Here is a 24340-nt window from a genome sequence, read left to right as displayed (position 1 = left end):
CTGGCACTCATCCGTTCCTGGAGCTCAGCTAGACAGTCATTTAGGGTTGTTATTGGGTCCTCAGTATATGGAGCAAAGGACAAGTACAGCTGTGTATCATCTGCATAGCAGTGGTAGACCAGGCCATGGCGCCTAATTATTTCATGCAGTGGCAGCATGTACACTGCAAATGGTATTTAATCCAGTGGCAGCATGTACACTGCAAATGGTATTTCATCCAGTGGCAGCATGTACACTGCAAATGACCGCTGACCATCAAATGATTTCTCCTGCCTTCGCAAATATAAAAGTCAGTGGAGACTGACTTATATTTGTGGGCAGCGGGACGAAGACAGGGTGGATGGCTGACGTCATGTGACGTCAGCCACCTGTCCCTGACACATCTCGACCCGCCCGCAATCCCATGGGAATGCCCATGAAATGCTGGGTGGTCCCATGTCTGTGCCCTGCCACCGCCCCAATCCTGCCCTTGGCCCCCCCCCCCATCCCTGCTGCGAACGCCCCGGTGACATTGTAAATCACAGAAATGTGCATGCAAACACCGACCATCGGGCAGGGTCCGAATTCGGTTCACTCTAGAATCAGAATCGGCCCCATAGACCACAACATTTATCAAACAGCTGTTTATGTGAAATTGCACCTGCTGAGTGGAGGTTTAAAAATATCCAAACCACATGGTAAAATGGTCTATTAATTATATCTTGGGCAGAGTGGTTCCTCCCATCGCTCCAAATTCTTGCAGCAGCCCCAACACTATACAGACTTGTTTCGGCTAGGACATGATAGCTTTCACCAGGGATATGGGGAAGGGGGGATTACAGCCTCCTCGTATGGTCCAGACCGTTCCAGTTTTCATTACTTCCCCGGATAAAACAGGGAGGCTTTGTTCTCCCCCCTACTCCTCTCCCTGGTGTCACAGCAGCCCCACCGGACAGGACACCCCCAGGACAGGCATTCTGTGGTCATGTCCAGTTCTGGTTTTTAACTATACTCGAACAACCCATGGGCCTTATAGAAACAAGAACATAGTCACATAGGGGACAATGCAAATTAAAGCACTGTATAAGTAATGTGCCCTTGTGATGGTGTTTAAAAATGGCAGCAACAGCATCCTACATAGCCTCTACATCATACATTTGTCGCAACAGCCCCATAGGGAACATGCAATGTAAGAACACTTCTAACTGAACTGACCCCATAATATTACAAAAATAAATTGCCATTAAGCTGCTGGTCCACATTTTAGGGATTCATAAATGACACTTAGGGGGAAATGTACTAAGATGGGAGTTGTAATTCACATGGGATGTTGCTATGGGCAACCTATCAGAATCTACTTATTCATTTAACATACCCTCCAACATGACCCATTCCATTAGATACAACCAGGGCTATTTTTGTGCAGGCTCTAGCAGGAACTGTGGCCCTTATTCTAGTTCACTCTTTATGACAAAATATTTCTTAGATGGACAAAACCATGTGCACTGCAGGTGAGGCAGGTGTAAAACCCCACCCAAATCTAATTATCTCTGCACAAGTAACACCTGCCTCACCTGCAGTGCACGTGGTTTTGTCCATCTAAGAAATATTTTGTCAGAAAGAGTGAACTAGAATAAGGGCCACAGTTCCTGCTGGAGCCTGCACAAAAATAGCCCTGGATACAACATGCTCTGTTCCTCGACTTCCCTGCCAGTGGAAGTTACAGGGTTTCAGGGGCGGATTGGCCCACCGGGAAACCGGGCCATTTCCCGGTGGGCCGGCCCAAAACTCTTTAAAAAGGGGCCGGCCGCGATCCCCCAGGTCTGGCTGGGCCGCGGGCAGCGGCAGCAGCACTTTGCCCACATCCAAAATGGCCACGGGAGGCTGCTTCGCATGCGCGCACAGCACCTCCCAGGGCCTTCAAGCGGCAAAGCACCAGGCTCCCAGAAAGAAGCAGCAGCAGGTGAGCCGCTCCCAAAGGCCCCCCCCTGCGCGCATTACATACCGTCGCACCCCCTCCCCGCGCACGTTACATACCACCGCCGCCACACCCCCCACGCGCGTTACCCACCTCCGCCGCCACCCCCGTGCGCATTACTTATGGCCGCCCCCCCATTCCCCGCTCCGGGCCGGAATGAAGACCCAATCCGCCCCTGCAGAGGTTGGACTCCAACACAGTCCAAAATTCAAAGAGGGGGAGTCACATCAACTGCCAGTGAGTCCAGGACAGTGATGTTTGGAGTGGCATTAGGTGTGGCTCCCCTTTTTGAACATTGGATTGTGCTGCAGCTCCAACTCTGCAACTGCCACTGGCAGGGAAGTCCAGAAACAGAGCATTTTGTACCTAATGGAATGTGCCATGTTGGAGGGTATGATTTAACACCTTCTAGAACATAATAATCCCATGTGAAATAGGTCTCCCATCTTAGTAAATGTCCCCCTTAGGGACTGCTGCCAACTCTGGGCTTTGGAGATCCAGGCACTACAGTGACAAGTACATACTAAAGTCAATCACAATCGACCCTGTAAAAAAAATATATGCAAAATATTGTAACTTCATAATGTAAACACTACAAAATGGGAGATAGAAAATGGAGATAAGAAGCTACTCAGTCACCTGGGCTGCTTGGGCACTGTCACCTCCTCCCTGGGAATGAGGTTATAAATGTTCTCATCAGGAACGTCCTTCATTTTGGGGATGTGTGTGGGCAGAAGAATGAGCGCTGGGTTATGGATGGATCCCGGGCAAGGAAGTCAGTAGCTGCCTATAGGACTGGTTCAGCTGCTGCTCTCATTACTGTTGTCCCCGTCGTTACCCGGCAACCGTCTCCACGCAGCGCGGCGGTGTGTTTACATGAGTTTTTCTTTCGAATAACTTTATTAGTCCATTGAATTAGCAGCACACTGTGAAACTGGCTGGACCCGTGCTATATCCGACTGTCACTGCTTCTGTTCCGTTCTCAACAAATTGAGTACAGTAGATCGTGAAAGAAGGTCCAATAAAGATACATATACCATTCTAAGTATTTTTGTTGTTATAAGGAGAGTAACCAAGAGACTAGCTAACAGCCGCCGGGCATTAGGACCCAACGGCTTGCTGAGTCTCCGGCAGCATCTTCTGCGCATGCGCGGCATCGCCTGTTATGGACATGCGGATTGCGGAGAGATCCATCCCACACAGCCAGCAGACGGGACAGCCAGGTCAGTGGCTGATAGGGAGAGGGAGGTTCATTGATATATGGTAGCAAAGAGGATGTATATCCGACCACAGCAATATGGAAACCCCGCCCAACTAGCAAAGCCGGACGGGATTAGGAATGTGCATATGGGAACATTCATTGTCACCCTGTGTGACCCACTGTCTTACTCAGCGGTTCTCAAACTGTGGGTCCTGACCACCTCAGCATGGGGTCATGACTCCATGTTGCTGGCCATCATACTAATGTGTTTGTGGAGTGGAGACAGGGGATAACTCATTAAGAAACACCCTCTGCTTCCCTCTTCTATCGCCCTACCCCCTTTTCTATCCCCTCATTACCCACTGCCTCCCTGTCACAATAGCGGGTACTTCTTCATTTTACTGACCACACATGTGGCGGTCATTCTGTGGTAACTTGCTGGGGTCCTGTAATAATATTTATTGTCTGACGGGGTCCCAGAGCAAAATAGTTTGAGAACCCCTGGTCTTACTGTATCACCTTGTGTATGTTGCCCTCTGCCGCCCCGTATATGTTACCCCATGTATGTCCCACTTTTGCCCTGTGTTTATGCCCCTCTGCCACACTCTTTTTGGTGAAACCACGCCCCTTGCGTGGAAATGTAACCAGTACAATTATAAAACCCCCCCCCCCATATGTAATTTAGGTAGATTTGTGCGAGTTTTTTTCTTTCTGTGCAGGCCGGGTAAATACTGGCTGCATTATTTTAACACTGCAAATTAGATTTCGGTTTCAACACACCTCACCCAAAATCAACTCTCTCTGCACATGTTACATCTGCCCCACCTGCAGAGCACATGGTTTTGCCCATTTTGAGAACAAATTTGTACTGCGATCAGATCTGAATAAGGGCCACAGTCTGGGACACTTCTATACTGCTGGATTTTTGGGGAATAATTGGGGCAACCTTAATGTTTATACTAGCATTACTAGTACAGTGTACTAATGTTATCATTACTAATGTGTCTTCAGTAAAACATAAGTTTCAATTGCCATTAAAATAACAGCACTAGAACAGAACAAATTTATAAACCTATTGTGTTTGTGGGCCAACAAATACTGAGCAAATGGGCATAAAATTCATGGCCAATACAGTCACAATCACCAACCAAAAGCTTTTCCTTCGATATCATTGAACATTTTTTTTATTGCTTATTAGTTATACTTGGAACACCTAATTACTATAGAAAAATAATATAAATAAATAAAATAAAATCTGAATAATAATATAAATAATAAATCTTAATTAATGAAAGCTCATCAGTTATTTATTTATAAACATCTATAAACACAGTTTAACACCAGCAAAATCCGTTGCACATTACTGGGTAATGACAGACTATTATAGGCCCTTATTCAGATCTGATCGCAGTACAAATTTGTTCTCAAAATGGGCAAAACCATGAGCACTGCAGGTGGGGCAGATGTAACATTTGCAGAGAGAGGTAAATTTGGGTGGGGTGTGTTATAACTGAAATCTAAATTGCAGTGTAACAATAATGCAGCCAGTATTTACCCTGCACAGAAACAAAATAACTCACACAAATCTAACTCTCTCTATACATGTTACATCTGCCCCACCTGCAGTGCACATGGTTTTGCCCATTTTGAGAACAAATTTGTACTGCGATCAGATCTGAATAAGGGCCAATTGCGGGGTATTGAATAAGTTTTTGCATAATCAAAAAAACTGAACTAATCCGAACCCCCACTATTCAATTGCTTCTGTTTGTGCCTTTTCACATTTTGTTTTTGAGCGAAAAGGCAATGTGTAGATTGGTGGCTAATTTGCCGATCCTGGTGTTTTTTGCCACTTCCAAATGTTTTTCCTATGCGAAAAACTGACTCATTCACACTTAAAAGCAGCGAAAAGTGCAGATTTTTCACCTAGGTGACTATTTTGACCTTGTCGGGATTTTGACCGTCGGTCAATGGTTGTCGGTATTTTGACTGTCAGGATTTTGACTGCATCCTGATATACAGTGTATTTAATAGTGAGGGATGGGTGAGGTTGGGGTCCAGGGGCAGGATTGGCCTAGAGATAACCGTGTACAGTACTGGTCCCTGAGATTTCTGTTGCTGGTCCTGGACTAGATAGATACACAATCTGTACGGCCGTTTTTAACCTCCTATGACCTAACTTGGCTCTGCAGGTGAACATCCTGTATAGAAATCTGCTGTTAACAAGTTCATAGGCTGATACCACTGGTATTTCAGGAGTTCACATAGAGTTATACACAGATTGCATATAAATTGGAAATATAAAATACAACATCAAAAAACCTGCATGTTGCTTTAGCTTGCAGAGATTGCAATATCACACTCTGCCTTTAGCTCAGCAATATTATACCTCTCTTCTGGGGCGTATTGGCAATAGAAGCCACAGGGAAGACTCCTGCTGGGCCGATTCTGATTACCGGGGGAGGGTATAATGTCACAGGCTGGTGGTGTGGGTGAATAAAGAGGTAAAGGGTGGCAGGCTGGTGGCATGGTTCTGTTAGGAGTAAAGGGTGGCATGCTGATTTTGGCGTGTTAAGGGGGTAGAAGGTGGCAGGCTGACACTGTGAGTGTGAAAGAAGCCACATTTGGGAAATTCTCCCGGGTAATTTTAGTTTCCCTATCCGCCCATGCCTTCCAATAGAACGGAGGAGAATGGACCCTTTGCATGCATTGAAGGCATGCATGGCCTTGTGTCACCCCATTTGCACCACTGTGGAGGAGGGCACAGCACTCTCTGAGCTTGCTAGGCGTTTGGTTCTCAGCTGTGGTTAAACTATACATCCCAGCATGCCCTGCTACAGTTTGCTATTTGGCCATGCTAAAACTGTTGCAGGGCATGCTGATACTGTATGTGTAGTTTAACAACAGCTGGGAGTAAAAGGTTCCCTTCCCTGTGGTAGGCTTTTCCCCATGGAATCTGTTCACCAGCTCATTGACACCTCACCAGGCAGTCTGTAGCCTTTGTTGGTGCTGTCCCAGCTTTACTGCGTAACACATGCAGTGGACTGGACTCTTGGCTTCAAATTCCACTTTTATTAAATAAAAGGAAAAAATGACTGTCATACTGGTCTGTGGCCCCCACAAAACACTGCTGCAGTGCTATAGAGACGCCAACAAAGGCATAGAGGCTGAAAAGAATAAGTGCATCTTTATAGAAAATAACACCACAAAGCTGCAGAAATATGCTGTAGATCTGCGCAACACTTGTTTCATTTGAAAATCTCTCTGAAATAATACAGGTGCAATGTCCCTTGTCTGTATTCTGTGCAACAAAAAAGCGTGTTACAGGACTACAGAGAAGGGAATACATTGCCCTTTTAACTTAGAGGAGTGAATGTTATCCAGAAACTGAAAGGGGAGGTTTCTGTAGCTGCGACTGGGAGAGGAAGTGTCTGTGCAGCTGCTGTCTTCGCATGCACTGGGGATCCATCCTCGTGTGCAGTTCAGGTGTACACACTGCGCAGACACCCTCGTGTGCAGGTAAGGTGTATATATATATATACAGTATATATTGTGCAGCTTCCCTCAGGTGTGCAGGTGATGTATATACACTGCAGCCGCCCTCATGTGTGCAGGTGAGATATATATATATATATATATATATATATATATATATATATATATATATATATATATATACACTGTGCAGCTACCCTCATGTGTGCAGGTGAGGTATATACACTGTGCAGCCACTAGGGTTACCACCTTTTTGTTGAGAGATTCCCGGACAGTGGTCCGCCCCTTGACACACCCACAGCCTGCCCCTTGACCCGCCCCAGCCCCGCCCCTTGACCCACCTTATCACATTTTTTTTTTTTTACCTTTGCTCCAATTCTATTCTTGATTTTGCACACCGTCATGCCACTTACACATTATGCCACACACAGTAATGCCTATTACACGATATGCAACACACCAACGATGCCCATTACACGTTACGCCACACACCATGATGCCCATTACATGTTACGCCACACATGCCCATTATACATTATGCCAGGGCTTGGCAATTTTTTTAAAAATGTAGGAACCGGGATGAAAGTGTGGGAGCCAGACAAACTAAAAACAGGGATAGTGCGCGCCAAAAATTTACACCATAATGCCTATTACACACATTACACATGATGCCACAGGCCATAATACCCATTACACATTATACCAAACACTGTAATGCCCATTACACGTTATACCAAACACAGTACTGCCCATTTTATATATATATATATATATATATATATATATATATATATATATATATAATACTACATGCCGTAATACCTATTACATATAAGTGCTGATTACCTACATGCTCGTTGCTACGGTTTTCACTTTTGATGCCAAGGGTTTCAATATTCCATGCTCTCTGCCAGAGGTTACATGATCGGAAAGGGGTTGCATGCTCTGTGCCAGTGGGGTACATACTCTATGCCAGGGGTTATATGTTGTCTGCCAGGGGATATGGGTTATATGCTGTCTGCCAGTGGTTATATGCTCTATGCCAGGGATTATATGCCCTATGCCAGGGGTTATATTCCCTATGCCAGGGGTCATTGGATGCTGCTGATACCTTGTGGCGCCATATAAATAAAGGAGAAGAACTGCGCAAACAAACCAGACATATAAAATAGTCTGTACATAATGGAATATTTGCTGCCAATGTATAAGGGAACCCTGCATGTACCTTCACCCTGTCATTACCTAGTAGTGCTTTATATGCCAACCCCCTGCCGGGCACACAGACAGGCACTCGAGGAAAGAGTCTAATATGACAGTGGACGGGTAGACATTCAGTTGCTACTTAACTGCTGGGGAACTACAAGTCCCAGTAGAGAGTGCTGGGGTTTGTAGTGTGGAGAAGCAGAGATTGGGAACAATGGGGGGGGGGGCACTCAGCAGACCAGACAAACAAGGTGGGGTGGCATGGAGGGGACCAGAGGCTGCTTTGTGTCTAACAGCTGGGAGGAACTACAAGTCCTAGGGGGGCTGAGTGCCCCCCATTGTTCCCAGACAGACAAGGTGGGGTGGCAGGGAGGGGACCAGAACGCTGCTTTGTGTCTGGCAGCTGGGAGGAACTACAAGTCCCAGGATAGAATGCTGGGGTGTGGAGAAGCACAGATTGGGCAGGGGAGTGCCCCCTGGCAGACAAGGTGGGGTGGCAGGGAGCAGAGCAGGGGCTGCTTTGTGTCTGTCAGCTGCTGCTGGGCATGGCACCAGGGCCGGATTTAGGGCTCAAGCCGCCCCTAGGCACAATATTTTTGGGCGCCAACCCCCCCCCCCCCCTATTAGGCGCTTAGAAAATTCCCTGAAATTGTCCCGTGTACCCATTTGCTATTCAGAGGGTGTGACGGTCAGGGATGAGTTGAATAAGAAAGATAAGGTTGTCTGAGGGAGCGACAGTCAGGGATAAGATGAATAGGGAAGATAAGGTCAGAAGGAGCTACGGTCAGAAATGAGATGGAATGGGGAGGAAAAGGTTATCGGAGAGAGCAATGGTCAGGGATGAGGTGAATAGGGAAGATTAGGTTGTTTTAGGGATCGGTGGTCAGGAATGAGGTAAAAAGAGAAGATAAAGTTGTCCAAGGAAGTGACAGTCCCTCTCCTCCCGCCCGCACCGCGCACCCCCTCCTTTATTCACTCTCTTCAGCCAATACACACAGACCCCCTCGTAGATGCTTCCAACACTCCTCACCTCACGCCTGGATTACCGCGATGCCGCGCAGCCAGTCAGTCACCTGCTGGGATGCATCACGGAGCTCACTCAGCATGTCTCCCGCTGCGCTGCTGAATCAGAAGCCCGCCCCGGCTCTGAGTGTGCGCGCAGTAATTACTCTGTGCAGTGTGCACCCATCCTGTTCTTTCCCTCACAGGACACCGTATCACTCAGGCAGGTGCTGCTGCTGTCTGGTCTGCGACAGGACAGAGCCTCTGTGTATTGGTGCTCACCCACCCCCCGCTCTCAATGTTAACTTATATGTGCGCTTAGTGCACGCCGCAGGACAAAGGAAAATCAGCCAAGGTGGGCCGGCTGAGGCGCTCCGCCTCCAAATACCCTTTATCCATGAAGCTGCCGATTCCCGGACATTGTATAGTCCGGGAACACCACCCCTCCGGACTCCGGACACCGGTCCTCATTACCGGACTGTCCGGAGTAATCCCGGACGGGTGGTAACCCTAGCAGCCACCCTCATGTGTGCAGGTGAGATATATATACACTGTGCAGCCACCCTCATGTGTGCAGGTGAGATATATATACACTGTGCAGCCACCCTCATGTGTGTAGGTGAGGTATATACACTGTGCAGCTACCCTCAGGTGCGCAGGAGAGGTATATATACTGTGCAGCCACCCTCATGTGTGCAGGTGAGGTATATACACTGTGCATCCACCCTCATGTGTGCAGGTGAGATATATATACACTGTGCAGCCACCCTCATGTGTGCAGGTGAGGTATATACACTGTGCAGCCACCCTCATGTGTGCAGGTGAGATATATATACACTGTGCAGCTACCCTCATGTGTGCAGGTGAGATATATATACACTGTGCAGCCACCCTCATGTGTGCAGGTGAGGTATATACACTGTGCATCCACCCTCATGTGTACAGGTGAGATATATATACACTGTGCATCCACCCTCATGTGCGCAGGTGAGGTATATACACTGTGCAGCCACCCTCATGTGTGCAGGTGAGGTATATACACTGTGCAGCCACCCTCATGTGTGCAGGTGAGGTATATACACTGTGCAGCCACCCTCATGTGTGCAGGTGAGGTATATACACTGTGCAGCCACCCTCATGTGTGCAGGTGAGGTATATACACTGTGCAGCTACCCTCATGTGCGCAGGTGAGGTATATACACTGTGCAGCTACCCTCATGTGTGCAGGTGAGGTATATACACTGTGCAGCCACCCTCATGTGTGCAGGTGAGGTATATACACTGTGCAGCTACCCTCATGTGTGCAGGTGAGGTATATACACTGTGCATCCACCCTCATGTGTGCAGGTGAGGTATATACACTGTGCAGCCACCCTCATGTGTGCAGGTGAGGTATATACACTGTGCAGCCACCCTCATGTGTGCAGGTGAGGTATATACACTGTGCAGCCACCCTCAGGTGCGCAGGAGAGGTATATACACTGTGCAGCCACCCTCATGTGTGCAGGTGAGGTATATACACTGTGCAGCCACCCTCATGTGGGCAGGTGAGGTATATACACTGTGCAGCCACCCTCATGTGTGCAGGTGAGGTATATACACTGCAGTCACCCTCATGTGCGCAGGTGAGGTATATACACTGTGCAGCCACCCTCATGTGCGCAGGTGAGGTATATACACTGTGCAGCTACCCTCATGTGTGCAGGTGAGGTATATACACTGTGCAGCCACCCTCATGTGTGCAGGTGAGGTATATACACTGTGCAGCTACCCTCATGTGTGCAGGTGAGGTATATACACTGTGCAGCTACCCTCATGTGTGCAGGTGAGGTATATACACTGTGCATCCACCCTCATGTGTGCAGGTGAGGTATATACACTGTGCAGCTACCCTTATGTGTGCAGGTGAGGTATATACACTGTGCAGCCACCCTCAGGTGCGCAGGAGAGGTATATACACTGTGCAGCCACCCTCATGTGTGCAGGTGAGGTATATACACTGTGCAGCCACCCTCATGTGTGCAGGTGAGGTATATACACTGTGCAGCCACCCTCAGGTGCGCAGGAGAGGTATATACACTGTGCAGCCACCCTCATGTGTGCAGGTGAGGTATATACACTGTGCAGCCACCCTCATGTGTGCAGGTGAGGTATATACACTGTGCAGCTACCCTCATGTGTGCAGGTGAGGTATATACACTGTGCAGCTACCCTCATGTGTGCAGGTGAGGTATATACACTGTGCAGCCACCCTCATGTGTGCAGGTGCTGTCATTGCAGGCACTGGGGATCCACCCTCGTGTGCAGGTGAGGTATATATACTGCGCAGACACCCTCATGTGCAGGTAAGGTATATATATTGTTCAGCCACCCTCATGTGTGCCGGTGATATATTTTATATATATATATATATACTGTGCAGCCACCCTCGTGTGTGCAGTTGAGGTACAGTATATACACTGTGCAGCCACCCTCGTGTGTGCAGGTGAGATATATATACACTGTGCAGCTACCCTCAGGTGCGCAGGAGAGGTATATACACTGTGCAGCCACCCTCATGTGCGCAGGAGAGGTATATACACTGTGCAGCCACCCTCATGTGCGCAGGAGAGGTATATACACTGTGCAGCCACCCTCATGTGCGCAGGTGAGGTATATACACTGTGCAGCCACCCTTATGTGCGCAGGTGAGGTATATACACTGTGCAGCTACCCTCATGTGTGCAGGTGAGGTATATACACTGTGCAGCCACCCTCATGTGTGCAGGTGCTGTCATTGCAGGCACTGGGGATCCACCCTCGTGTGCAGGTGAGGTATATATACTGCGCAGACACTCTCATGTGCAGGTAAGTTATATATTGTTCAGCCACCCTCATGTGTGCCGGTGATATATTATATATATATATATATATATATATATATATATATATATAGACACTGTGCAGCCACCCTCATGTGTGCAGGTGAGGTATATACACTGTGCAGCTACCCTCATGTGTGCAGGTGAGGTATATACACTGTGCAGCTACCCTCATGTGTGCAGGTGAGGTATATACACTGTGCATCCACCCTCATGTGTGCAGATGAGGTATATACACTGTGCAGCCACCCTCATGTGTGCAGGTGAGGTATATACACTGTGCAGCTACCCTCATGTGTGCAGGTGAGGTATATACACTGTGCATCCACCCTCATGTGTGCAGATGAGGTATATACACTGTGCAGCCACCCTCATGTGTGCAGGTGAGGTATATACACTGTGCAGCCACCCTCATGTGTGCAGGTGAGGTATATACACTGTGCAGCCACCCTCAGGTGCGCAGGAGAGGTATATACACTGTGCAGCCACCCTCATGTGTGCAGGTGAGGTATATACACTGTGCAGCCACCCTCATGTGTGCAGGTGAGGTATATACACTGTGCAGCTACCCTCATGTGTGCAGGTGAGGTATATACACTGTGCAGCTACCCTCATGTGTGCAGGTGAGGTATATACACTGTGCAGCCACCCTCATGTGTGCAGGTGCTGTCATTGCAGGCACTGGGGATCCACCCTCGTGTGCAGGTGAGGTATATATACTGCGCAGACACCCTCATGTGCAGGTAAGGTATATATATTGTTCAGCCACCCTCATGTGTGCCGGTGATATATTTTATATATATATATATATATATATATATATATATATATATATATATGACACTGTGCAGCCACCCTCGTGTGTGCAGTTGAGGTACAGTATATACACTGTGCAGCCACCCTCGTGTGTGCAGGTGAGATATATATACACTGTGCAGCTACCCTCATGTGTGCAGGTGAGGTATATACACTGTGCATCCACCCTCATGTGTGCAGGTGAGGTATATACACTGTGCAGCCACCCTCATGTGTGCAGGTGAGGTATATACACTGTGCAGCCACCCTCATGTGTGCAAGTGAGGTATATACACTGTGCAGCCACCCTCAGGTGCGCAGGAGAGGTATATACACTGTGCAGCCACCCTCATGTGTGCAGGTGAGGTATATACACTGTGCAGCCGCCCTCATGTGTGCAGGTGAGGTATATACACTGTGCAGCTACCCTCATGTGTGCAGGTGAGGTATATACACTGTGCAGCTACCCTCATGTGTGCAGGTGAGGTATATACACTGTGCATCCACCCTCATGTGTGCAGGTGAGGTATATACACTGTGCAGCTACCCTTATGTGTGCAGGTGAGGTATATACACTGTGCAGCCACCCTCGCGTGCAGGTGAGGTATATACACTGTGCAGCTACCCTCATGTGTGCAGGTGAGGTATATACACTGTGCATCCACCCTCATGTGTGCAGGTGAGGTATATACACTGTGCAGCTACCCTCATGTGTGCAGGTGAGGTATATACACTGTGCAGCTACCCTCATGTGTGCAGGTGAGGTATATACACTGTGCATCCACCCTCATGTGTGCAGGTGAGGTATATACACTGTGCAGCTACCCTTATGTGTGCAGGTGAGGTATATACACTGTGCAGCCACCCTCGTGTGCAGGTGAGGTATATACACTGTGCAGCTACCCTCATGTGTGCAGGTGAGGTATATACACTGTGCATCCACCCTCATGTGTGCAGGTGAGGTATATACACTGTGCAGCTACCCTCATGTGTGCAGGTGAGGTATATACACTGTGCAGCCACCCTCATGTGTGCAGGTGAGGTATATACACTGTGCAGCCACCCTCATGTGTGCAGGTGAGGTATATACACTGTGCAGCTACCCTCATGTGCGCAGGTGAGGTATATACACTGTGCAGCTTCCCTCATGTGTGCAGGTGAGGTATATACACTGTGCAGCCACCCTCATGTGTGCAGGTGAGGTATATACACTGTGCAGCTACCCTCATGTGTGCAGGTGAGGTATATACACTGTGCATCCACCCTCATGTGTGCAGGTGAGGTATATACACTGTGCAGCCACCCTCATGTGTGCAGGTGAGGTATATACACTGTGCAGCCACCCTCATGTGTGCAGGTGAGGTATATACACTGTGCAGCCACCCTCAGGTGCGCAGGAGAGGTATATACACTGTGCAGCCACCCTCATGTGTGCAGGTGAGGTATATACACTGTGCAGCCACCCTCATGTGTGCAGGTGAGGTATATCCACTGTGCAGCTACCCTCATGTGTGCAGGTGAGGTATATACACTGTGCAGCTACCCTCATGTGTGCAGGTGAGGTATATACACTGTGCAGCCACCCTCATGTGTGCAGGTGCTGTCATTGCAGGCACTGGGGATCCACCCTCGTGTGCAGGTGAGGTATATATACTGCGCAGACACCCTCATGTGCAGGTAAGGTATATATATTGTTCAGCCACCCTCATGTGTGCCGGTGATATATTTTATTTATATATATATATATATATATATATATATATATATATATATATATATATAGACACTGTGCAGCCACCCTCGTGTGTGCAGTTGAGGTACAGTATATACACTGTGCAGCCACCCTCGTGTGTGCAGGTGAGATATATATACACTGTGCAGCTACCCTCAGGTGCGCAGGAGAGGTATATACACTGTGCAGACACCCTCATGTGCGCAGGAGAGGTATATACACTGTGCAGCCACCCTCATGTGCGCAAGGTATATACACTGTGCAGCCACCCTCATGTGTGCAGGTGAGGTATATACACTGTGCAGCCACCCTCATGTGCGCAGGAGAGGTATATACACTGTGCAGCCACCCTCATGTGCGCAGGTGAGGTATATACACTGTGCAGCCACCCTTATGTGCGCAGGTGAGGTATATACACTGTGCAGCTACCCTCATGTGTGCAGGTGAGGTATATACACTGTGCAGCCACCCTCATGTGTGCAGGTGCTGTCATTGCAGGCACTGGGGATCCACCCTCGTGTGCAGGTGAGGTATATATACTGCGCAGACACTCTCATGTGCAGGTAAGTTATATATTGTTCAGCCACCCTCATGTGTGCCGGTGATATATTATATATATATATATATATATATATATATATATATATAGACACTGTGCAGCCACCCTCGTGTGTGCAGGTGAGGTACAGTATATACACTGTGCAGACACCCTCATGTGTGCAGGTGAGATATATATACACTGTGCAGCTACCCTCAGGTGCACAGGAGAGGTACATACACTGTGCAGCTACCCTCAGGTGCGCAGGTGAGGTATATACACTGTGCAGCCACCCTCATGTGCGCAGGTGAGGTATATAGACTGTGCAGCTACCCTCGGGTGTGCAGATGAGGTATATACACTGTGCTACCCTCCTGTGAGGTATATACACTGTGCTACCCTCCTGTGAGGTATATACACTGTGCAGCTACCCTCAGGTGAGGTATATACACTGTGCAGCTATCCTCAGGTGAGGTGTATATACACTGTGCAGCTACCCTCAGGTGAGGTGTATATACACTGTGCAGCTACCCTCAGGTGAGGTATATACACTGTGCAGCTACCCTCAGGTGAGGTATATACACTGTGCAGCTATCCTCAGGTGAGGTATATACACTGTGCAGCTATCCTCAGGTGAGGTGTATATACACTGTGCAGCTACCCTCAGGTGAGGTATATACACTGTGCAGCTACCCTCAGGTGAGGTATATACACTGTGCAGCTACCCTCAGGTGAGGTGTATATACACTGTGCAGCTACCCTCAGGTGAGGTATATACACTGTGCAGCCACCCTCAGGTGAGGTGTATATACACTGTGCAGCTACCCTCAGGTGAGGTGTGTATATGCACTGTGCAGCTACCCTCAGGTGAGGTGTGTATATACACTGTGCAGCTACCCTCAGGTGAGGTGTGTATATACACTGTGCAGCTACCCTCAGGTGAGGTGTGTATATACACTGTGCAGCTACCCTCAGGTGAGGTGTATATACACTGTGCAGCTACCCTCAGGTGAGATATATACACTGTGCAGCTACCCTCAGGTGTGCAGGTGAGGTATATACACTGTGCAGCCACCCTCAGGTGAGGTGTATATACACTGTGCAGCCACCCTCAGGTGAGGTGTATATACACTGTGCAGCCACCCTCAGGCATGCAGGTAAGGTAAATACACTGTGCAGCCACCGTCATGTATGCAGGTAAGGTAAATACACTGTGCAGCCACCGTCATGTATGCAGGTGAGGTATATACACTGTGAAGCCACCCTCAAGCATGCAGGTGGGGTGTATGCACTGTGCAGTCCCTCTCAGGTGTGCAGGTAAGGTGTATATGTAGCTGACACTTGCAGACTTTCATAGACCTGTAGTCACCTATATGATTGTATTGTAAGTGACAATGATGTGATAATGCAGTGCATGCATAGCACATATTTTTAAGGAGTGCTGTACGTTCTTTTCTGTCTCCCTCACCTTCACTTACCTCCAAGCATATTCTCTGCACAAAATATCCATTATTTATTACACTTATTACAGAACCAACTTTGCTCTGTCACCACCTGACACTTGTCATTCGCCACACCTGCCTTCCCCCCAAAAAACTCCACCCTACACACACACACACACACACACACACACACACACACACACGTGCCAATTATACATGCAGTGATAGCAAACATCATACCAGCTGTCACCCCACACAGCGTACCAGCTGGTTGCCATGGCAACATCACTTTTTTTGTACTGTTTACCTGTGCACTCGTTTTACTACACCCCCTAATTCCGCCAACCTTTCTTTGCTATAGTTAGTAACATGCTATCGAAAAACAGCAGGGACTAAATCAGGTGTAAAAATAACTCTCAGAAGCATCACACCCTGCCGTGAGCAAAGGTAAAGGGGGCTGTGTATCAAATCTTCTAAAGAGTGGAGAAGTGGTCCACATACACCAATCAGGTTCTAGCTTGCATTTATCAAGTCCACTACATTCTATAAAATGTTAACTCGATTTTGATTGGTTGCTTTGAACAACTTCTTAACTGTAGAGCGGTGGTGAGCAAGCATTTGGAGCTCTCACGTGCAACTCTCTGCTCCTTGCTGCTTTATTTTGATATTTGTGTATTGTAGCTGGCAAAGACTTGATTGACAGGCCTAATTATATGTTATTACAGTTAGGTGTCTCTTTCCTTAATTAAGAAATTTAAAATAACTTGCTATTGAGATTGTATAATGTGTGGCCATTTTAGAAGGGTAGGGGACTTCTCAGTGCAGCGCCAGAGTGTATCCGGTTGTCTACCGATGCATTAGAATTTGATGATGTAGGCTGGGTAGAATTGCTGACATACTGTTTGTAATCACACTGTTAATTTTGCCATGCAATGTTATGCGCGCTCCTGTGCAGTCCATATTGCAAGGCAAAATATTATGTGCAGGCGCAGCGGCAAAGGCAGGATTTTTAGAGGGGCGGTTTCCAAATGTATCCCAAAATCTCCCACTCTGCAGCACATTGGAGTAAGCACGGGAGTCTGGGGGAGCGGTAACAGCCCTGAAAATTATTGGTCTTTTTATACACTGGATACTGTATGATATAGAGTAATAATATTTAACAGTTCAGATGGTCTATAGTATAGGTCGTTTCAAACGTTTAAATAAGATAGGTGGTCAGGAAAACCAGTACTGCACTTTATAAGCTCACAATCTCTCACTTCATGGCAAGGCTCCTGTCTTTTCGTTCTGGCAGCTGCTCTCTGGTCCATTGTGATGTTTAAGGGCACTGATCCACGCATACAGTAAATGTGGTAGAAGAAGCTGGTACACTGGGCATGTGCAGCAGCTCTGCTCTGTCCCTTACACTGCATGATGTGGTGGCAGCTCTAGTAATCATATAATATACCAGTACTATTGTTGTCAAGAGGAGGGGGGGTTTCTGGGCAACCAAAAACCCCCCACCTCCCCCCTCTGTTTGCTTATGAGGCAGGTATTTTGTACTACATTGTGTCTAGTTCTAATCGCACTGTGTGTAGGTAATTGCATGTGATATGTACTTTACATTTTTTTTTTTATAATTATTTTTTTTAATGTACTTTCACCTTGCAATAAATTTGACAACATTTGTTTAACATATATATCATAAGTAAAACATTGTCTGATATATTAAGTTGTGAGTTTAAAACATACATATTTAGGTCCATTTGTTGCACAGAGAAACATGGCAGTGTCAATAATATTACAATCACGGTATCTATTAAACAGAAACTTATGTCCCAGTTGAGTGTTCAGCTTGGATTCGGTATTCCTAAAAAGAGAAAAACCTGTGTGTGTGGGGTTTTCTTGCCCCGTCAGCGAGAAGTGTACTTTACATATTTAAATTACATATTGCAGTGTTATGTAGTTCAAATAGAACAGTGTATAAAGTTCAAATCACATATCACACATTGTATAGCTTAAATCGCACCTAGCACACATCTCACAGTGTGTGGGCACCATAAAGCCCAATACACACTAGGTGAATTTGTTCACAATATCACTCAGAAAGGGCTTCGTCTAGTGTGTACACTCCCTGTCGTTAACCATGCGCACTCCTGCACTTCGTTAATGATCCCCTCCCTTATCCAGCATGTCCGGACGAGGATGGTCCTTGTTAAAGATGGCCATGCTGCAGCGGCAGCACGACCACCGGTCCCTCACCACGGAGCTTGCATTGGCAAGTGTGTGTATGCACTTGCCAGGGCCTCACCGCTGCCAGTATCGCCAATTGTGTTGACGATGTTCGCAGCTTACCGTGCCAACCTGAATTGGGCCATTATTTTCCTATTGCTGGAAATATAGGTTAGGGCCATTAGAAAATCATTTGTTGTGTGTCCAGGACCTGTTGTTAGAAGCAGGAACATTATTATATATTATTATAGTAGCAGCTGGGAAGAATCTCTAGGCTAGCTAATTCATGAGTGCTGCTACTCGGAACATACAGATACAAACTAGCTGATAATTACAACCTTGTCTTTCAAACAAGGGTCAAGGGAATTTTTCTCTTCTGGAAAATGTATGTATGTGCCAATCTGTACTTTTGTAGTGTCTTCTTAGATCTGTGACCTTGTACATAGGAGGGCCAATTCTGGGCCATGGTTTCAATCTCGGTATTAAAAAAAACACTTAATCTTGGGATTCCTGGGATTGGAAAATGGAGCAGAGAGAGTGGTTTAGTGTTCATTCTAGCACCCGCTATCTTTGAAAACCCATGCAGTTCCTCTTCCCTGCCTGGGGTGTCGCTGCTGCCACCCAGGCTGCACAATCAGGCATAGCCTGCTAGTGCTCCTGGCAGTTAGTCTTATTAGCTGGTACTTTTTCGCTGAGCACTTTATCATTCCACAAAGCTTAGTACAACTCACCTACAATTTGAAATGCTTCTAAAACATTTTCATTTTTAAAGATCACATAGGCAGGCTGTGGCCTGGCGTAATATTCACTATAGCATAGCTCTGTTTGGTTTCTGTACAATTGTAGAAGTAATCTTGCTAACAGACTGCTACCTAGATGATTAGACCGCCACGTCCACATTCGCTAGGAAGAGGCAGTGTCGTTCTCACCAGTGACTCCTTTGCGGCTGCGGTGCAGTGCTAGTTTCTCGCTACTGTCCTAAATGTCCTGTAATGAAGGATTTTTAAAGCGCCAGCTTGTAGTTTTGTTCATTGAGGGATTATGCAGTTTGATCACAAAATTGAGGCAACACAGATCATGTTTTCCTCTGTCAGGCAAATCATTTATTTCTGTATATGCATTTTCGTATTAGATCATGCTGGGCGCGCCTCCAGGTGTCCGTGACCTCGTCTTGCTGGCAATTACAGCCTTAAAAAAAGGATTTTAACCTCTCTGTTCCCATCTGTCAGATACTGCAGAATGAATCTCCTTGGTGACCGCAATTTGGAATCTGTGTCAAATATTAACCTAGCTGGTATGTTCACATGTAAATAAGTTAATTATTTTTTATTAACATCAGCGGCTGCTCAGATGGTGCCCGGCATTAGACTGCGCATGCGCAGTCTAATCCCGAAATCCTGGGATTGGATAGTAAAGTTTACCTTGCATAGGAAAAAAAAACAAAACATTGGGCTTGATTCAGAGTTGATTGCTGTTGTGCCGATACACAAGTCTATTGAATATCGAACAACTGTACATGCGTTTGGATCATATCGCGCATGCGCATGGCCAAACAGCTACAACAAACAGCGATGAATCTAGTCGCATTCCCCTCTTTGACTGACAGGATACCGGCATTTGGGGTTGATAACCGTCCCTTTTCTGAAAGTGTCAGATAAAACACAGGCGTGCCCAGATGTTCTCAGGGAGGGCCTGTGACATCAGCTCTGGCCTGGATCAGCACGATTTTTTTGCAGAGTTGTTGAAATGTCAGAGCTATGCACACTTGCACGGACTGGGATTTAACTCTCTATGGGCAGCGGCTATCTGATCACAGGCCTCTGCAATTTCACACAGCAGCGATCAGGTCTGAATTAGGCCCATTATCGCAGGATGTGGATTTCACACAAGGTCATAGAAAAATAAAGATGTATACAGCAGAAGTAATATGGACAAATACATAGACACACACAGAGATACTATAAATAAGACATGCCGATATAGCCTCCATAAAGAATATGGCGCGAGTCATCCGGATCAACTTAAATGCCCCAAGGGATGTTTCATGGCATCTTTTTCTTTAACTTTTGTGTCTTATTGCACAACTCGGATGCTGCAAAACATTTCTCACTGTGTTATTAGGAACCAGGGTTGACCCCCCTGGAATGGCCGGGAGGCTCCTGAAAATTGGGTCCCCCTCCTGGGCCCCCTGAAATCTCCCCGTCGCAGGTTTTCAAGGGAGGGGATCCCCTCCTCAAAGACTCACGTTGCGGGATTTGCAGTACTGGGGGCGGGGCTAGATGACGTATAGAGCAGGCCCGCGCCCTGACATACGGCTGATAGTCTCCCCTCGGGGCGTCTCCCAGAGAGGAGACTTTAAAAGTAGGCGACCCTGCTAGGGACTCTAGGCTGCAACTTTAGCTGAGCAGGAATGAGTTCTAAGCACGTACAAAGTCACAGATAAAACTTACCTTGGCAGAACTTGCTTCGGGGGCGCAGTTTGAGACTTTGTCACACATCAAATTAATCAGTGCATGCCTGCAATTTACATTTGTAACCTCCAGTTGTATTTAGGAAAATAAGAAATTTTGAGAAAGAAGGATGCTCAGCGCGTCGAGTTGCCTGGGGACTGGTTCACTTATAGGGACTGTTTACTGCGACTTCAGCAACATTTTATGAGCAAAAATCTGGAGTATAATCTAGTTACGAGACAACAAATACCTTTATTTAGTAAGGCCACAGGGACTTAAAGCTTTCATATTTACTCAAATTTGCTAATTATTGCCCTTATGCAGATCTGATCGCACTACAAATTTGTTCTCAAAATGGGCAAAACCATGTGCACTGCAGGTGGGGCAGATGTAACATGTGCATAGAGAGTTCGATTTGGGGGAGTTATTTTGTTTCTGTGCAGGGTAAATACTGACTGCTTTATTCTTACACTGTAATTTAGATTTCAGTTTCAAAACACCCCACCCAAATGTAAATCTCTCTGCACGTGTTACATCTGCCCCACCTGCAGTGCACATGGTTTTGCCGATTTTGTGAACAAATTTGTACTGCGATCAGATCTGAATAAGGGCCTATATGTATAAAACCTCTGCGTTGCAGTCGTATAAGCATGTTTATTGCTTGCAGGTGTGTTGATACTGTTGTTTACAAGGTGAAAAGACTAGGACATTTGTCCTATTAGAAAGGAACTAAATATAGGCAGGGGAATGGAACACTGCGGCAATCATTTGCAAGGCATGCTTTTGCCTTGTAAATGTTTGTCGCTTGAAAAAACCATTCGGGAACGGCTGTCAAACTTGGACCCTATTACGTTTCCTCCCAACAGAAAAGGGGGAGATGTTTAAAGCAGTGAGTAGAGTGGAGAAGATGCTAATTGCAACCAATCAGCTGCTACCTATAATTTAAGAGAATGCACTTGATAAATGTTACTTCAAAGCTGATTGGTTGCCATAAGCAACTTCTCCACTGTCATATTTCTGCTCTCTTCACTGATCATTCATCTGCACCATAATTCAGTCTCCATCCTGTTCTTTAGTTAATATTATCCTAAACTCTGCTTTACTGTACTGCTATTAAAAATATGCACTAATTATTAAAAATGTTTTTTTTTTTCTTTTTTTTTAGTTAGTTCTCTAAAGAAGCCATCACGTTAAAATCTATTGAAAGTAATGTCCATTAGAAGAAAGAAATAAGTATTGGACTCTGAGATTAGCGTTCCCCAACTAAAATGTTTAAGTTGCTGTTTTTTAAATACATGGCACATTCCAAGCCACAGAAATCATGGCTGTCAACTCTGAGCTCTCTTGTTGGCGAGAAGAACCTCCTACTGATGGGGCCTCCAGGGTCTGGGAAGACCTCTGTCGGTAGGGTACTTGGTCAGAAGTTGGGTTGCCCGGTTATAGATGTAGATGATGATGTCCTTGAAAAAAGCTGGGGCATGAGTGTCTCGGATAAGCTGCAGGAAGTTGGTGATGAAAAGTTTATAGAGGAGGAAGGAAAAGCTCTTTCAAAGTTTTCAATATCTGGAAGTATAATTTCTCTAACTGGGTCCAACCCTCTTCATGCTGGTAGCATGGAACACTCAAAGAAAAATGGAATAGTGGTTTATCTTGACGTCCATTCTCGGGATATAATAGAGAGGCTTGAGAGAATGAAAGTGGATCGTATTGTTGGTCAAAGGTCTGGAATATCAATCGGTGACATACTTCAGAAGAGGAAGCAATTTTATAAAAAGTGGCATGATGTGCGTGTGTTTTGTCAGACAGGGGATTGTATAGAGGTTATGGCTGATAAAGTTATTGATGCAGTGAAAAGATTTCAAAATGCTCAGTGTGAGACCTTTGTATCCACAAGATCTCAAGGCTCTGAACGAGACACTAACAAAAGTCATCCAAAGTTCTTCAGTGATGTGCTTATAGAAGGCTTAGCCACTGACGGAGGACTCTATGTTCCTGAAAACGGCTTACCGAAGCTCACCGCTGGAGAATGGGGGAGACTAGTGCAATCGTCATATGCTGAAAGGGCCCAGATAATTTTGGAAAAATGTATACACCCATGCGATATCCCATCTGTAGCTTTAGGAGAAATGATTGAAAAGGCATATGGCGAAAATTTTGATTGCCATAAGATTGCTCCAGTCAGACACTTGTCAGGGAATCAATATGTCCTTGAACTCTTTCACGGGCCAACAGCTTCCTTCAAGGACTTGGCTTTGCAGTTCATGCCTCACATTTTTGCCTATTGTATTCCAAAAGTGTGTAACTACCTAGTCTTAGTAGCAACTTCTGGAGACACAGGAAGTGCCGTCCTCGATGGGTTCGGTCGCCTCAGTGACCTTGACAAGAGCAGAATTGCTGTCTTCTGCCTGTATCCAGAAAATGGAATAAGCGAAGTACAAAAAACACAAATTATTGCCTGCCAGGGAGAGAATGGACTCGCGCTGGGAGTCAAGTCTGATTTTGATTTTTGTCAGAATGTTATAAAAGAAATGTTCACCAATCCGGAGCTCACTGGCTTTCTCACAGCTGAATATGGTACGACTTTAACTACGGCTAACTCCATCAACTGGGCCAGACTCCTTCCACAGATTGTCTACCATGCCTCTGCCTATCTTGATTTGGTTAGCCAAGGTGTCATTACATTCGGGAGCCCAGTGGATGTGTGTATTCCCACAGGGAACTTTGGGAATATACTGGCTGCACTTTACGCAAAACAAATGGGAATTCCAATACGGAAACTCATTTGTGCATCCAATCAAAACAATGTTTTGACTGACTTTATGAAAACTGGACTGTATGATCTCAGGGGACGAAAATTGCAGCAATCCCACTCCCCAGCCATTGATATTCTTAAATCGTCCAATCTAGAACGGTATTTACATCTCGCAACAAACGGAGACGGTTGCCTTGTTAGTGAACTGTATAGCCAGCTGCTGAGCCGTGGTCATTTTCAGCTGCCCGATCATTTATTCCGCCGTTTGCAGCAGGACTTTGTCGGCGATTGGTGCTCGGAAACGGACTGCCTGTCCACCATCCGCTCTGTTTATGAGACAACAGGGTACATTCTAGACACACACACAGCTGTTGCCAAAGTAGTTGCAGACCGGATGCAGGACCGTACTTGTCCAGTTATCATTTCATCCACAGCTCATTATTCCAAGTTTGCACCTGTTATTTTACAGGCTTTGAGGATTGAAGGAATTAAGCAGAGCCCACTAAGTCAGCTGCATGTGTTAAATTCCTTCCAACCTTTGCCTCCTACTCACAGATCTATGTTAGAGATGATTAAAGGTCAACACACTTACAAGAGCCATGTTTGCGAGGCCAATCCAAGCCTTATTATCAACGATGTGGAACGTTACCTACAAAATGTATTTTTGAAATGTCATTAAAGGGTGTGTCCATTCTTTTAAT

General features: G+C 46.4%; 2 protein-coding genes across 6 annotated transcripts in view; one reads left to right on the top strand and one right to left on the bottom strand.

Moving 5' to 3' along the window:
- The window catches only part of ENKUR (enkurin, TRPC channel interacting protein), an 11512-nt gene extending 8415 nt beyond the window's left edge, over positions 1–3097 (bottom strand). The window contains exon 1 of the mRNA XM_083189251.1: positions 2597–3097. Within this exon, the coding sequence (XP_083045377.1) occupies positions 2597–2670 (74 nt within the window). The 5' untranslated portion in view covers positions 2671–3097. The remainder of the gene's footprint in view (positions 1–2596) is intronic.
- On the top strand, positions 3081–24340 carry THNSL1 (threonine synthase like 1). 5 transcript variants are annotated; one of them, XM_083189246.1, is made up of 3 exons: positions 3119–3180; positions 19667–19731; positions 22053–24340. In XM_083189246.1, exon 3 carries the CDS (start codon positions 22156–22158, stop codon positions 24316–24318), a length of 2163 nt encoding a protein of 720 aa, XP_083045372.1. In that variant the 5' UTR covers positions 3119–3180; positions 19667–19731; positions 22053–22155; the 3' UTR covers positions 24319–24340. The 5 variants fall into 5 exon arrangements, with proteins under 5 accessions (XP_083045373.1, XP_083045372.1, XP_083045376.1 ...); XM_083189249.1 differs by lacking the exon at positions 3119–3180 and adding an exon at positions 6596–6677; XM_083189247.1 differs by lacking the exon at positions 19667–19731 and having other exon boundaries at positions 3081–3180.

This window comes from Crinia signifera, chromosome 5 (assembly GCF_055691185.1).
Source record: "Crinia signifera chromosome 5, ASM5569118v1, whole genome shotgun sequence".
Taxonomy (NCBI): Eukaryota; Metazoa; Chordata; class Amphibia; order Anura; family Myobatrachidae; genus Crinia; species Crinia signifera.
Note: the sequence above shows the minus strand (reverse complement) of the source record. Positions and strands in the feature narration are given on the sequence as shown.

What these genes read in the sequence shown, in the direction of transcription:
- THNSL1 (XM_083189247.1), top strand. Translation starts at nt 22,156, where the DNA reads ATGTTTAAGTTGCTGTTTTTTAAATACATGGCACATTCCAAGCCACAG.